This window comes from Dendrobates tinctorius, unplaced genomic scaffold (assembly GCF_039654945.1).
Source record: "Dendrobates tinctorius isolate UK_male_01 unplaced genomic scaffold, ASM3965494v1 ptg000216l, whole genome shotgun sequence".
Taxonomy (NCBI): Eukaryota; Metazoa; Chordata; class Amphibia; order Anura; family Dendrobatidae; genus Dendrobates; species Dendrobates tinctorius.
In genome coordinates this window covers 1,635,160-1,649,774 of record NW_027361883.1, presented here as the reverse complement: position 1 = coordinate 1,649,774, position 14,615 = coordinate 1,635,160, and the positions used below count along the sequence as shown (strand labels likewise).

The following is a 14,615-nucleotide window of genomic DNA, read 5'->3' as shown; positions in this document are numbered from 1 at the left end:
ACCATCAGTCTCAGAGGATCTGTCTGCAGCGTCGGCTTAACACCTTCATTGCCGAACACCACAGGTGGCGTCACAAATCATTCACTAATAAACTTTAAGCATCATCCGCACACTCAACATTTTCCCCCTTTTACAATGACAACTCCCATTGAAATCCACCGGGCCCGGCTCCAAGTACCCCCACCGCCCTGGGTGAGGGCAATCCAAATCCACATGTCAAGTGTGTGAGTGCCGTGTATGCACCACGTCCACATGTCTAATGTGCGATTGCCGTGTATGCACCAGGTCCACATTTCTGTGCGAGTGCCGTGTATGCACCACGTCCACATGTCTAATATGTGAGGGCCATGTGTTCACCACGTCCACATGGAGAGAGAGAGAGATTTTTTTGGTGCCAGAAAGGCTTTTGGGGTTAAATTAAAGGAACAGAAATGGAAAAAACGGAATCCAATGACAGATCCGTTTTTTGACTGACAGCAACGGATTCGCCGCCCATAGGCGTCCATTCTAGCTGACGATGGATGGCGACGGATCCGTCACAGTTCGCCTTGTTGACTGAGACAAAAAACGTTCCTAGGGACTTTTTTTGGGCTGACGGACAGCTATTTTCTGACGGATCCGTTGTACATCGGATGAAACGGAAGGACATCCATCACTAATACAAGTCTACGGGGGAAAAAACAGATCCGTCAGGCAAATCCGTCAGATCCGTTTTTCCCACAAATGGCGGATTTCGACTGATGCCAAAAAACGGGAGTGTGAAACAAGCCTGTGCACCACGTCCACATGTCTATTGTGTGAGTACCATGCATGCACCACATCCACATGTCTAATGTGTGAGTGCCATGTATGCACCACCTGTCTCATGCGTAGATGTAATTTTTGTGTATGTTAACTGCCTGATGTGAAAACAGTGTAATATAAATCTGTATATTTTATTTCAATGAATACTGGTATAAATTACATTTGTGTAAATTTGTTGCAATAGCAGGGGCTACTCTTACTAGTGGAGCACCTCAGGGGACAGTGTTGGAGTGGTCACTGTTACTAGTTGGGCACCTCAAGCGACAGTGTTGGACTGGTCACTGTTACCAGTGGAGCACCTCAGGGGACAGTGTTGGAGTGGTCACTGTTACTAGTGTGGCACCTCAGGGTACAGTGTTACAGAGGTCACTGTTACTAGTGGGGCACCTCAGGGGACAGTGTTGGAGTGGTCATTGTTACTAGTTGGGCACCTCAGGGGACAGTGTTACAGTGGTCACTGTTACTAGTTGGGCACCTCAGGGGACAGTGTTGGAGTGGTCACTGTTACTAGTTCAGCACCTCAGGTTACAGTGTTGGAGTGGTCACTGTTACTAGTGGAGCACCTCAGGGGACAGTGTTGGAGTAGTGACTGTTACTAGTTCAGCACCTCAAGGGACAGTGTTTGAGTGGTCACTGTTACTAGTGGGGTACCTCAGGGGACAGTGTTGGAGTGGTCACTGTTACTAGTGTGGCACCTCAGGGGACAGTGTTGGAATGGTCACTTGTTACTAGTGGGGCACCTCAAGGGACTGTGTTGGAGTGGTCACTGTTACTAGTTGGGCACCTCAGGGGACAGCGTTGGAGTGGTCACTGTTACTAGTGTGGCACCTCAGGGGACAGTGTTACAGTGGTCACTTGTTCCTAGTGGGGCACCTCAAGGGACTGTGTTGGAGTGGTCACTGTTACTAGTTGGGCACCTCAGGGCACAGCGTTGGAGTGGTCACTGTTACTAGTTGGGCACCTCAGGGGACAGTGTTGGAGTGGTTACTGTTACTATTTGGGCACCTCAGAGGACAGTGTTGGAGTGGTCACTGTTACTAGTGTGGCACCTCAGGGGACAGTGTTACAGTGGTCACTTGTTACTAGTGGGGCACCTCAAGGGACTGTGTTGGAGTGGTCACTGTTACTAGTGGAGCACCTCAGGGGACAGTGTTGGAGTGGTCACTGTTACTAGTGTGGCACCTCAGGGTACAGTGTTACAGTGGTCACTGTTACTAGTGGGGCAGCTCAGGGGACAGTGTTGGAGTGGTCACTGTTACTAGTTGGGCACCTCAGGGGACAGTGTTACAGTGGTCACTGTTACTAGTTGGGCACCTCAGGGGACAGTGTTGGAGTGGTCACTGTTACTAGTTCAGCACCTCAGGGGACAGTGTTGGAGTGGTCACTGTTACTAGTGGAGCACCTCAGGGGACAGTGTTGGAGTAGTGACTGTTACTAGTTCAGCACCTCAGGCGACAGTGTTTGAGTGGTCACTGTTACTAGTGGGGTACCTCAGGGGACAGTGTTGGAGTGGTCACTGTTACTAGTGTGGCACCTCAGGGGACAGTGTTGGAGTGGTCACTTGTTACTAGTGGGGCACCTCAAGGGACTGTGTTGGAGTGGTCACTGTTACTAGTTGGGCACCTCAGGGGACAGCGTTGGAGTGGTCACTGTTACTAGTGTGGCACCTCAGGGGACAGTGTTACAGTGGTCACTTGTTACTAGTGGGGCACCTCAAGGGACTGTGTTGGAGTGGTCACTGTTACTAGTTGGGCACCTCAGGGGACAGCGTTGGAGTGGTCACTGTTACTAGTTGGGCACCTCAGGGGACAGTGTTGGAGTGGTTACTGTTACTATTTCGGCACCTCAGAGGACAGTGTTGGAGTGGTCACTGTTACTAGTTCAGCACCTCAGGGGACAGTGTTGGAGTGGTCACTGTTACTAGTGGAGCACCTCAGGGGACAGTGTTGGAGTAGTGACTGTTACTAGTTCAGCACCTCAGGCGACAGTGTTTGAGTGGTCACTGTTACTAGTGGGGTACCTCAGGGGACAGTGTTGGAGTGGTCACTGTTACTAGTGTGGCACCTCAGGGGACAGTGTTGGAGTGGTCACTTGTTACTAGTGGGGCACCTCAAGGGACTGTGTTGGAGTGGTCACTGTTACTAGTTGGGCACCTCAGGGGACAGCGTTGGAGTGGTCACTGTTACTAGTGTGGCACCTCAGGGGACAGTGTTACAGTGGTCACTTGTTACTAGTGGGGCACCTCAAGGGACTGTGTTGGAGTGGTCACTGTTACTAGTTGGGCACCTCAGGGGACAGCGTTGGAGTGGTCACTGTTACTAGTTGGGCACCTCAGGGGACAGTGTTGGAGTGGTTACTGTTACTATTTCGGCACCTCAGAGGACAGTGTTGGAGTGGTCACTGTTACTAGTGTGGCACCTCAGGGGACAGTGTTACAGTGGTCACTTGTTACTAGTGGGGCACCTCAAGGGACTGTGTTGGAGTGGTCACTGTTACTAGTGGGGCACCTCAAGGGACTGTGTTGGAGTGGTCACTGTTACTAGTGGAGCACCTCAGGGGACAGTGTTGGAGTGGTTACTGTTACTATTTGGGCACCTCAGGGGACAGTGTTGGAGTGGTCACTGTTACTAGTGTGGAACCTCAGGGGACAGTGTTAGAGTGGTCACTGTTACTAGTGGGGTACAATGGATCAGTATTAGAGAGGTCATTAATCAGTTGGGTACCACAGGTCAGTGTTTTAATGGTCGCTGTTACTAGTGGGGCACTACAGGGGGCAGTATTGCATCTTTTTCATGTTAATATTTTGATGAACGACCTGCACAATAGAATACCCATTTCTGCAGATGATACTTGCTGGTGTAATTACCACCAGTATTCTGTTGCAGATGGATCTCGATACGATGAAGGATTGGGCAGATAATCGGTAAGTGAGATAAATATAAAGTTATGAACACTGGAACGATTCCATACTAAACAGAAAAACTCTTTGTAAAGGTTACATGGAAAATGATTTAGGAACTATAACTGATGCAAAGCTTTAGTATAGTGACCAGTGACAGGCAGCTGACGCCAAGGCAAATAGGATCATGAGGTTCCTACATGTAGACAGGGATGCTCATGGCGAGAGCTAAGTCTACAATTCGTCCGTCTGCGCATTAAATAATATGTACTGTTGGCCACCAGTACACAGGAAAATAGAGTAAACCTTGAGAAGAGTCTAAGGGGAGAAGTCAAATTAAAAAAGGTAAAGCGTGGACCCAGATACATTATCGGCTGATGTGCAACCCAATAACTATGTATAATTAGAGGTCTCCTTCATGATCTGTTTATACCCAAGATTGCCTCTCAAACAAATGGGCATTAACTACATGTAGAGAGAATATTTCCACGTCATAGACCGGATTCTTTACTATAAGAGCAGTGGCTCTATGGTAGAGGAAATGGTGATGGTGAAATCAATGGAGGGTGTTACGTGTTACAGAACCACTTAGCACCCAGAATATGTTGTGCAGTTATATGTATGTATAATAGGTTCTATGTGAGATGCATGTCCCTAATGCATCAGCCCACAGGCTGCGCCCCTGGGCAGAGGGGACATGATATTCTCCTTTTGTCCGCCCTCCCCCCACCTTTGTAATTCCCACAGTAAACATCGGCAGGCTCCGGCCACCTGCGGCTTTTGTAATGCATGTCTGGCCTGCCGCTTTTCTATTGGCCTGCCCTCTATATCTGTGTGATATATTCTGTGTCCTGTGAGTAAAGTGTTGTCAGACTGGAAATACATGGAGAAGCAGTGATCTTTTATATGCGACCATGTAACCAAGGAATTCCAGCCAGCGTCATTCATTCAGACTCCAGCCAACGCAGAGCGGACCTCCGAAAACACGGGGTGGTACTGAAAGAGGTACCCCAGCCTGGGTAGACCCCGTTACTCTGGTGGCAGCAGTGGGATTTGATACCCCTTCTACAGGAGGAAAGGAATGAATGGAAAATAACTACCAGAAGTTAAAGAGGACTACATTAAAAGATCTGGTGGAAGCCCGAGGGTTGATCGCCAGCAACAAAACAAAAGCGGATTTGATAGCAGCCATCATGGAACACGACAGTGCAGCGTCCTCCAATGTGAATGTGGCGGAGACCGAATTCCAGAGGGAGGTAAAGAACAGACTGGCGTTCTATGGCCTAAACCCTGCAGTAGAGATCATATGAGAGGTGATGGCTGAGCTAGCCAAGATGGAGATGGCAGAGCGGACCAAAGTGGAGCTGGCCAAGATGGAGATGGCAGAGCGGAGAGAGGAGAGCCAGCGAGCAGGGGGAGCTCTGGCCTTCGACCAGGTACCTTCAACAGTAAGCCACAAAAAGATCCAGTATAATGCCTTCCGACAGTTGGGGGAGGCAGAGGAAGACATTGATGGCTTTCTGCAGGACTTTGAGCGGCAGTGTGCCCTTCATCAAGTGAAGCCGGAGGAACGGGTTCAGATTCTGGCCAGCAAGCTGACAGGCCAGGCAGCGGATGCCTATCGCACGGTACCTGATGAGGACTGTATGGACTATGAGCGGATCAAAGAAGTGATCTTGGCCCGGTATGCGCTGACACCAGAGGCCTACCACCAAAAGTTCCGCGGACTTATAAAACGCGTAACCGATACCCACGCTGAATGGGCCTGTAAATTACGGCGGTCACTGCTACAGTGGGTACAAGGGAGCCAAGCAACCACTAAGGAGGACGTCCTCCAGCTCTTCCTGTTAGAACGATTCTTTAATGGACTAAACCCAGAGACACAGGAATGGCTTCGGGACAGGCGGCCAACAACTCTTGAGGAAGCCGCTCGTCTGGCCGATGAACATCATGATGCCAGGAGGCCGCAGTTGTCCGGATCAAAGGTGGTCACTAGGGGCCCGCCCATGGACCTGGAGGGCCCCAAACCACCGAAGATTGTAGGGGGACCAGCTAGAAACCCGGCCTACCATAGTCCCCCTGGGGCGCGATGCCACACCTGCTGTCAGCTGGGCCACCTGCAAAGACAATGTCCCAACCGGACTCAGCATACCCAGTGGCCAAAGGCGGGAACAGCTACCTTCAGCCGGGCTGCTGTACACTGCTACCAAGGCGAAGCTGACCCGGCATTGGGGGCTACGACTAACCAAGGGGTGGAAGAGATGGAGGAAGTGCTGCATGAAGTAGACCCCGTGCAGGCAGCCCGGGCAGATAATCGACAACAGCATCGACAGGTCGTGTGGGTTAATGGGAAACGTATGCAGGGACTAAGAGATTCCGGGGCAACTTTGACCCTTGTGAAGCCTCATCTTGTCCGGGACCAAGAGAAGACGGACCGGACAGTGGCAGTCCGTGTAGCAGGGGGAGCTATACATCGACTACCCACTGCCAGGATTCACCTGAACTGGGGAGACGGGGATGGCCTTGTTGAGGTCGACTTGATGGAGGATTTGCCTGCAGACGTCTTGCTGGGAAATGACTTGGGGCCCATGTTGTCTGCATTCTTGGTGGCCCCTCTGGCTGAGACCTATCCTGTGACCACCCGGAGGCAAGCTCGAGCTGCGGAGGCGGAATCACACTCAGAGGAGGCCCAGGTAAGACATCCCAGCCCTGCACGTATTCCCATAGCCAGACACATTTCTTGGGCCACCCCAGATGAATTTAAGAGGGAGTTACTTGAGGATCCCTCATTAGAGGGATATCGTGGGAAGGCACAGGAGGGGAGAGGAGTACTGGAAGGGGAACAGTTTGTATGGAAGTAGGGACTCCTCTACCGGATCACAGAGCAGCACCACACAGGGACAGGCCTCACTATAAAACAACAGCTGGTAGTTCCCAAGAAGTATAGACAGGAGTTACTGCAAATCTCTCATGATGTACCCTTGGCCGGGCACTTCGGCGTCAGTCGCACCAGGCATCGTCTGACACAAAACTTCTTTTGGCCGGGGGTAACCTATGATGTTCGTCAGTACTGCCAGACCTGTGACTGTTGTCAGCGCATTGGCAAGAGGGGGGATCGATGCAAGGCCAAAATACGCCCCCTCCCCATTGTGGAGGAACCATTTAGCCGAGTAGCAGTCGATCTGATAGGGCCGTTAGCCAAACCCAGTCTGTCAGGGAAAAAGTATATATTGACAGTGGTAGATTATGCCACACGGTATCCAGAGGCGATTGCGTTACCTAACATACTGGCAGAGACGGTGGCGGCCGCCCTGCTCCAGGTTTTCTCACGGGCTGGATTTCCCCGGGAGATTATCTCAGACCAGGGTACCCAGTTTACAGCAGAGGTGACCAACCAACTGTGGAAGCTGTGCGGCGTAACGTCCATTAGAAGCGCCCCGTACCACCCGCAAACCAATGGGTTGTGTAATCGCTTTAACGGGACATTAAAACAGCTCATTGGGACTTTTACCAGGACCTACAGGGACTGGGAGAACATCTTGCCACAGCTCCTGTTTGCCTATCGGGAGGTGCCCCAAGAATCCACGGGGTTCTCCCCGTTCGAGCTGGTATACGGGAGACGGGTAAGGGGAGCCCTAGACTTAGTGCTGGAACACTGGGAAGGGGAGGGCCTCATAGAAGGGGTACCTATTGTACCCTATGTGCTGGAATTCCGGGACCGCCTACAGGAGCTGACCCAGGTTGTACGTGAGAACCTGCAGGCGACACAGCGGCGCCAGTGCATATGGTACGATTGGAGGGCCAGAGAGCGCACTTTGGAAATAGGACAGAAGGTCCTGGTGTTAGAGCCCACTAAGCAGAATAAGTTTCAAGCTGCATGGCAGGGGCCCTACCAGGTAGTGGGGAAAATAGCTGACACAACCTATAATGTCGCCGATTGTGACGACCCCAGGGTTATCCGCATACTCCACGTGAATATGCTGAAGCCCTACCGGGAGCGCCCTGAAGAGGTAGTGGCCATCTGTGCACCTGCAGCAGAGGATTTAGCCAGATTTCCCTTGCCGGATGTCTTAGGGGAAGGACTCAGTCTAAAACATGGGACCAGGTACACTTGGGTGAATACCTAGGCCCGCGGGAGAGACAGCAGGCGAAGGCATTGTTGAGCCTGCGACAGAGGATGTTTTCAGAGAGACCGGGGTACACTCGCCTGGCACAACACATGGTTGAGACCCAGGATCAGACCCCCCTGCGACAAAACCCCTTCCGCGTCCCTGAGTCTGTACGAGAGAGGATGCGACAAGAGATACAAGAGATGTTGCGTTTAGGGGTCATTGAAGAGTCAGATAGTCCCTGGGCATCCCCTGTAGTGTTAGTGCCCAAGAAGGATGGGACTACACGGTTTTGTGTAGACTATCGTAAGCTCAATGAGAAAACAGTGACGGATGCATGCCCCATGCCGCGTGTGGATGAGTTGTTAGACCGGCTGGCGGGGGCAAAGTATTTGACCACCATCGATCTATGCAAAGGCTACTGGCAGATTCCCCTTAGTCCTGACGCTATTCCCAAGTCGGCATTTGTCACCCCGCTCGGCTTATTCCAGTTTCGAGTTATGCTATTCGGGATGAAGAATCCCCCGGCAACCTTCCAAAGGCTGGCTGATCGGCTTCTGGATGGTCTCCAGGACTATGCTTGTGCCTACCTGGACGACATCGCCATCTACAGTGCGACATGGGAAGAGCATCTAAATCACCTAGAGACAGTATTGGACAGGATCCACCAGGCCGGAATCACCCTGAACCCAAACAAGCATCACGTGGGCAAAGCAGAGGTTCAGTATTTAGGGCATTGGGTGGGAAGTGGGAAACAGCGACCAGAACCAACCAAGATTGAGGCCATAGCCAAATGGCCCATCCCACGCACTAAAACCCAGGTCATGGCGTTTCTAGGGACAGCGGGGTATTACAGGAAATTTGTTCCCAATTACAGTAGCGTAGCCAAGCCCCTCACTGATTTGACCCGTAAGAACCAACCCCGCCAGGTAACCTGGACCTCAGAGTGTGAGGAAGCCTTCCGCCAACTAAAGGACGCCCTCACCAATACCCCTGTATTGGCCACACCCGATCCTTATTCACACAGACGCTTCTATGTTTGGATTGGGGGCAGTACTGAGCCAAGTCGGGCCGGACGGCCAAGAACACCCGGTAGCTTACCTGAGTCGGAAACTACTGCCCCGTGAAGTAAGCTATGTGGCCATCGAGAAGGAGTGCCTGGTGGTAGTATGGGCACTCAAGAAGTTGCAACCATATTTGTATGAATGACAGCTTTCCCTCCTAACGGACCATAATTCCCTAGTCTGGCTTAATCGGGTCTCCGGAGAGAACGCCAGATTGCTGCGGTGGAGTTTAGCCCTACAACCTCTGGACTTCACCATCCACCACAGACCCGGCAAACAAAATGGTAACGCCGATGGACTAAGTCGACAAACGGAACTTGTACCAACCCCATAAACTTCGGTCATCCCCAAACCGATCCGTTGAGGATCAGACTGTGTATGCCGATCGCGTCGCTGAAAAGGGGAGCCGTGTTACGTGTTACAGAACCACTTACCACCCAGAATATGTTGGGCAGTTATATGTATGTATAACAGGTTCTATGTGAAATGCATGTCCCTAATGCAACAGCCCACAGGCTGCGCCCCTGGGCAGAGGGGACACGATATTCTCCTTTTGTCCACCCTCCCCCCACCTTTGTAATTCCCACAGTAAACATCGGCAGGCTCCGGCCACCTGCGGTTTTTGTAATGTATGTCTGGCCTGCCGCTTTGCTATTGGCCTGCCCTCTGTATCTGTGTCATATATTCTGTGTCCTGTGAGTAAAGTGTTGTCAGACTGGAAATACGTGGAGAAGCAGTGATCTTTTTTATGCGCCCATGTAACCAAGGAATTCCAGCCAGCGTCATTGATTCAGACTCCAGCCAATTCAGAGCGGACCTCCGAAAACACGGGGTGTTACTGAAAAAGGTACCCCAGCCTGGGTAGATCCCGTTACAGAGGGGGTTCACAACAGGTCTAGAGGCTTTTGCTGGCTGTAATAATGGTACAGGATAGGGGTGCTAGATCAATGGTGATGGGACATGATCCATTGATTCTCCCTGACTGGACTGCCACATTTAAAGACTGTTTTATGTAAGTTTTGCAATCCATTGAATTGACTACTTTGTCTTGTTCTTTACTTGATACAAGGATAATTTCCATATTTGGTTAAATATGTCTTTACAGAAGCGGCAGCTGTCGCGGGAAGAAATGTTGAACCCAATTCTCCTTGATGGGAAGATCTTCCTTTGACAATGTGGAGAAGCAATGTGTTTGATGTAAAAATAGCATTGACCAGGTCAGACATCTGTGCCGAGGACGTCATGTTACGTACAGGGGATACGGATGAAATGAAACCCACATGATGGGTTTATGTATCTCACTCTGACTGGAGGCTTAATCAGATTGTTTGCGATGGCTCCGAGCTGATGACTTCCAGTAGCCGAGTCTTACATATAATCTATCTATGGACATGGATGGCTCTGCTTCTTGTTTATGGCTTATCACTCCAATCTGGAAGAGAAGGAGGGGTGCTGAAGATTTTGGCTTTATGATTATCTTATTCATGGACAACATGTGTCATCCTGGTAATAATGGATGGGGATCAGAAGAACATGTGTGCCCGCTCCCGAAAACAAGAGGAACTGATTTAGTTATTTCTTTAACAAGTATCTAGCTGGACAGAGAGGGAGCTAATGATTCCTGCCCCCAAAATCAGCCCCAGGTCCAAAAAACATTGAGAAATCACCAGGAACATCGTCTCATGAAACTCCTTATTTTCCTTCTTTCATATGGGCTTTCTTTTAAGCAATTACCTTCGTGTCTTGGTGGCATTCGTCCCATTCTCCAATATGTGAATGCCATGGGACACTTCACTATTATAGATGAGTAAATTCATTTCAAGGAAATTGAAGTCTCCCCTAATTTTTCAAAAAAAAATCTGAATTTTTTAAACCTGAATTTATTTGCAATTTGTTTCAGCCAGCTGGGCACCATTTTGCTGATTTGTAGAGGATTAGAAAAAGGGTTAAAAAAATAATAACTATCTTGCCACTCACCTGCCCCATCACCAGCTCGGCTCAACCTCCGTTCCTCCTCTCCATCCGACCTCTACTTTCCTCCTCCTTCCGTCACACAATGTTTATTCTGTGGATCTCCATTCTGCGCAGGCTTCCAGCGCAGTAGGCCTTCAACTTTGCAGTGTAAGTTATGATGTCTTGAAGTGGGTAGCCCAAGGCTAAGTCAGTAGCTGAAGAGACAGGTGATGATCGGCGATCTGAGTATTAATTTTGCTCTGGGGTCTAGAGTAAATTTTCCTGCCGAGTGATCTACAGAATTCAAGCCTCACAAGATTCGCTCATCTCTATTCATCAGTCATCACGTCTTTGTTTCTTCGCTCAGAGTCACCTCCACAGCATGAAATCTCTATAGATCGGACTTATTTTTCCAGCGCATCCCAGAGATGGTCGATCAGATGGAGACCATTTCTGACCAGCTGTAAGAGGCCACAGCCATCAGGGAATATTGCTGCCATCTGACTTACGTAACACTGTCATTGCAGCTTATTTCAACCAATTAAAGTTCAGCTTTCATTTTTACAGTGCAGTTTAAGAAGAGAATGCTGAGCTCTGATTGGTGCTTTGGGCATCACAAACAGTCTTAGTAAAGTTTTTATAAATGAGACACAATGTCAACATAATGCTAATAAATGAGGCCTATCAAGCCCGAATATACAGGGTTCACCACAAAAAAGACACCTGAGAATGTCACATGAACAGAACGTTCATTACTCTCGTCTACCTAATTTTTTTCCCTGGCTATGTGATTTTAAGGATGGAATAAAAGCTACGTTTTATCCCTATATACTTTCTGGTTCCTCGGATTTTGGGAATCTGCACTGCTTTGGACCTTGTGGGGGGGTCATGCCATGTCTGCACAGAGCCACCATTGAATGAGAATTTCTCACTGATCCATTATTCCGTGATAGATGGAAGGTTTGTCTTAGTGACAGTGTGCCTTTATTAGGGATATCTTATGTGGCGCCCCTGAGGGTTCAGTCACCACAGAGGTACTGCACCTCACCCAGAGGTGTAGTACCCCACTCTCAGGTAAGGAGGGAGCACCCCACAGGAATCTAACATCTGCACCCAACACACACTACAGCAGCAGGTGCTCTTCTATCCCTGCTGGGTAGGAAAGGGTGTTGGGGGTGGATGGAGTGTAACAGATGGAGAGCGGGAAGAACAGTCTAGAGTGAGGCAGAACGTGAAGAGAAAGTGAAAGTAACAGACGTGTGGTGAAGCAGCTCCCTGTCAGGAGGAGCTGCAGAAGGGAAGAGACAGAAAGAAGATCCCAGAGGGGAGTAGAAGGGGTCTCACGGGCACGGGGAGTGCGGATGCCACCTGTGGGGCCCGATCCAGTAGTGGAGAGACCAGGTCGCAGAAGGGTATTGGCCCCTAGCATAGTGGAGTGAACAACGGACTCAGCTAGCAAGCCAAAGGCAGTGGCACCTTTTGGTACCTCAGCCACAAGCCACAGTTATCTTCACCAGAAAGGCAGCCATAAGGGAGCAAGGAAATGCAGAGAGTACATTATCCAACAAGGTCCACGGCTGCTGGCCTGGGACACTGACTGTGAGGTGTTGGGTAGGAGAGGCGAGAAACCAACACAGTGAGATGGCCAGGAAAGGCACACACTTAAAGGAGTCCTGGAAAGGTGTATTCTGATCTACCTGGGAGTTTGCTGGACCCCTCACCTGGAGGACGCAGTGCCAAGCGGGCATATGCGCATGAGAACAGTGAGTAAAGCTTTGGAACTGCACCCAGCTGAACCCTCTGAATTCTTCCTGGGTCACCTATCCAACTCTGATACCTCTATCATCAGTACACACCAACTAAGCACTGCTACATCCCTTTCCAAATACTACATCTCTTCTATTACAACTGCCCTGGGACAAATCTCTGCCTGTGGAGAGCTATACCAACTCTGCTGCATCACCAACAGTCCCAGAGGATTCTGCTCTGCAGCGCTGTCACCTCTGGCCAGAAAGCACAGGTGTTGTCACAAACACTTATTACAGACTTTATAAACTCTTATCCCTTGTAAATATCCCCTGTTGTGAGTTAATTTTTCCCTTCACCAGTGAGGTCTGATGAACTCCCTCTTCTGGCGAAGGAAGGTAGTGAGGCTGATTACCAAACAGCTGAGCAGGTAGATGATGACTGGGTCACAGGAACTGATGACTGGATATAAGGCAGCTGACGCCCTGCTGCCTTGCCGGTGATTTCCCTGCTGGATTCTTGGAGACCAGTCTGATTTCTGCTTCTCAAAGCTAAGTTTTGCTCTGCCTTTTGTACACTTTAGTTCTGGTTTTGTTTGCCTTGTTTTTTGGAGTTCAGCCATCCCCGGCCGGGGGTGAGCTGAAATCCATTTTTGTGTCTGATGTGTTTATCTCTGGCTCTGTCTTCAGAATATACCTGAGTGCTGATATAGTCTTTTTGAAGCCTAGCGACTTCAGGGCCTGTTTTTCCTATCAGTCTGTTGGTTCATTTTTGGATAGGGTTTTTGCGGATTTTCTATCCTGTCCTATTTAGTTAGCTTGGGCCCCATCATTTGCTCAACCTATCTTTCTATCTGTGTTAGTGTTTTTCATCTTGCTTCACAGTCATTATATGTTGGGGGCTGCCTATTGCTTTGGGGTCTGCTCTGGGGCAGTTTAGATTTCCCCTTTCTGTCTTTAGGCTAATTTAGTTCTCCGGCTGTGATCGAGGGGTCTAGGGCACCGTAGGAACCCCCCACGGCTACTGCTAGTTGTTGTGGATAGGTTCAGGGGTCTGCAATCCGATAGCTTCCAACTTCTCTGGTTTTCTGAACTTAGCTATTATTTTTGTTTTTTTCCTCCTTCGGTGACTCATCCATAACAATCCACCTTTCATTGGACGTCCAGGGCCATAGACCGGGTAACTGCTGCCGTGACACTGCCCCTTTAAGGAGCAGGCCGGTACCAAGTATCCCCACTGTCCTGGCGGGCGCTCCAATTACATCCACTATATATTTATTGGTTACAGTGAGAGAATTATACCTCCCAACTGTAAAAGAAGGGAAAGAGGGGCACATTTATTATGCCAATACAAACCCTAACTGTGCCCAATCATTCTGGTGTCCTACATAGAAATAGTGCCTCTGCTGAAGTCCCGCACAGTATGACAGGGGTACATCTAGTAGGGCGAGGAGCAGGCAAGCACTGTCAGCAGACAGGCACAGGCACAGTGAGTGGGAGGAACACTGTCAGGCCACCTTTTGCAGTGGTCTGAGGCATCTCCTACATGGCAGCACTACTTGGAGTGAATTTCAGCCATTCTCTGAACCAGTTGTTAAACTGACAATGACCTCAGAGAACACGTAAAATGCTGGCTCCATGCATTCAATCATAGTCACATCTTTCAGGCACAAGTACAATTGAAGCTCTACCACCAGGACTTCCTGGATCAGAGTGACTCCGACAGCATGATTAGGTGATGATGAGGTGTCATCATGATGAGGTCATGACAAATCCCCGGGCCCGGATGGGATACACCCCCAAGTACTGCAGGAATTAAGCAAAGTCATAGATAGACCATTATTTTTAATCTTTAAAGATTCCATAATAACAGGGTCTGTACCACAGGACTGGCGTATGGCAAATGTGGTGCAAATATTCAAAAAGGGGGCAAAAATTGAACTTGGAAATTATAGGCCAGTAAGTTTAACCCCAACTGTGGGTAAAATCCTGAAGGGTTTTCTAAGAGATACTATACTGGAGTATCTGAAGAAGAATAACC

At 49.6% G+C, this 14,615-nt stretch overlaps 1 protein-coding gene across 1 annotated transcript in view; it reads left to right on the top strand.

Annotated features, from left to right (window-relative positions):
* Positions 1 to 4,896: 4,896 nt before the first annotated feature.
* Positions 4,897 to 14,615, top strand: part of LOC141058887 (microtubule-associated serine/threonine-protein kinase 3-like) — a 48,485-nt gene continuing 38,766 nt past the window's right edge. The window contains exon 1 of the mRNA XM_073555092.1: positions 4,897 to 4,959. Within this exon, the coding sequence (XP_073411193.1) occupies positions 4,897 to 4,959 (63 nt within the window). The remainder of the gene's footprint in view (positions 4,960 to 14,615) is intronic.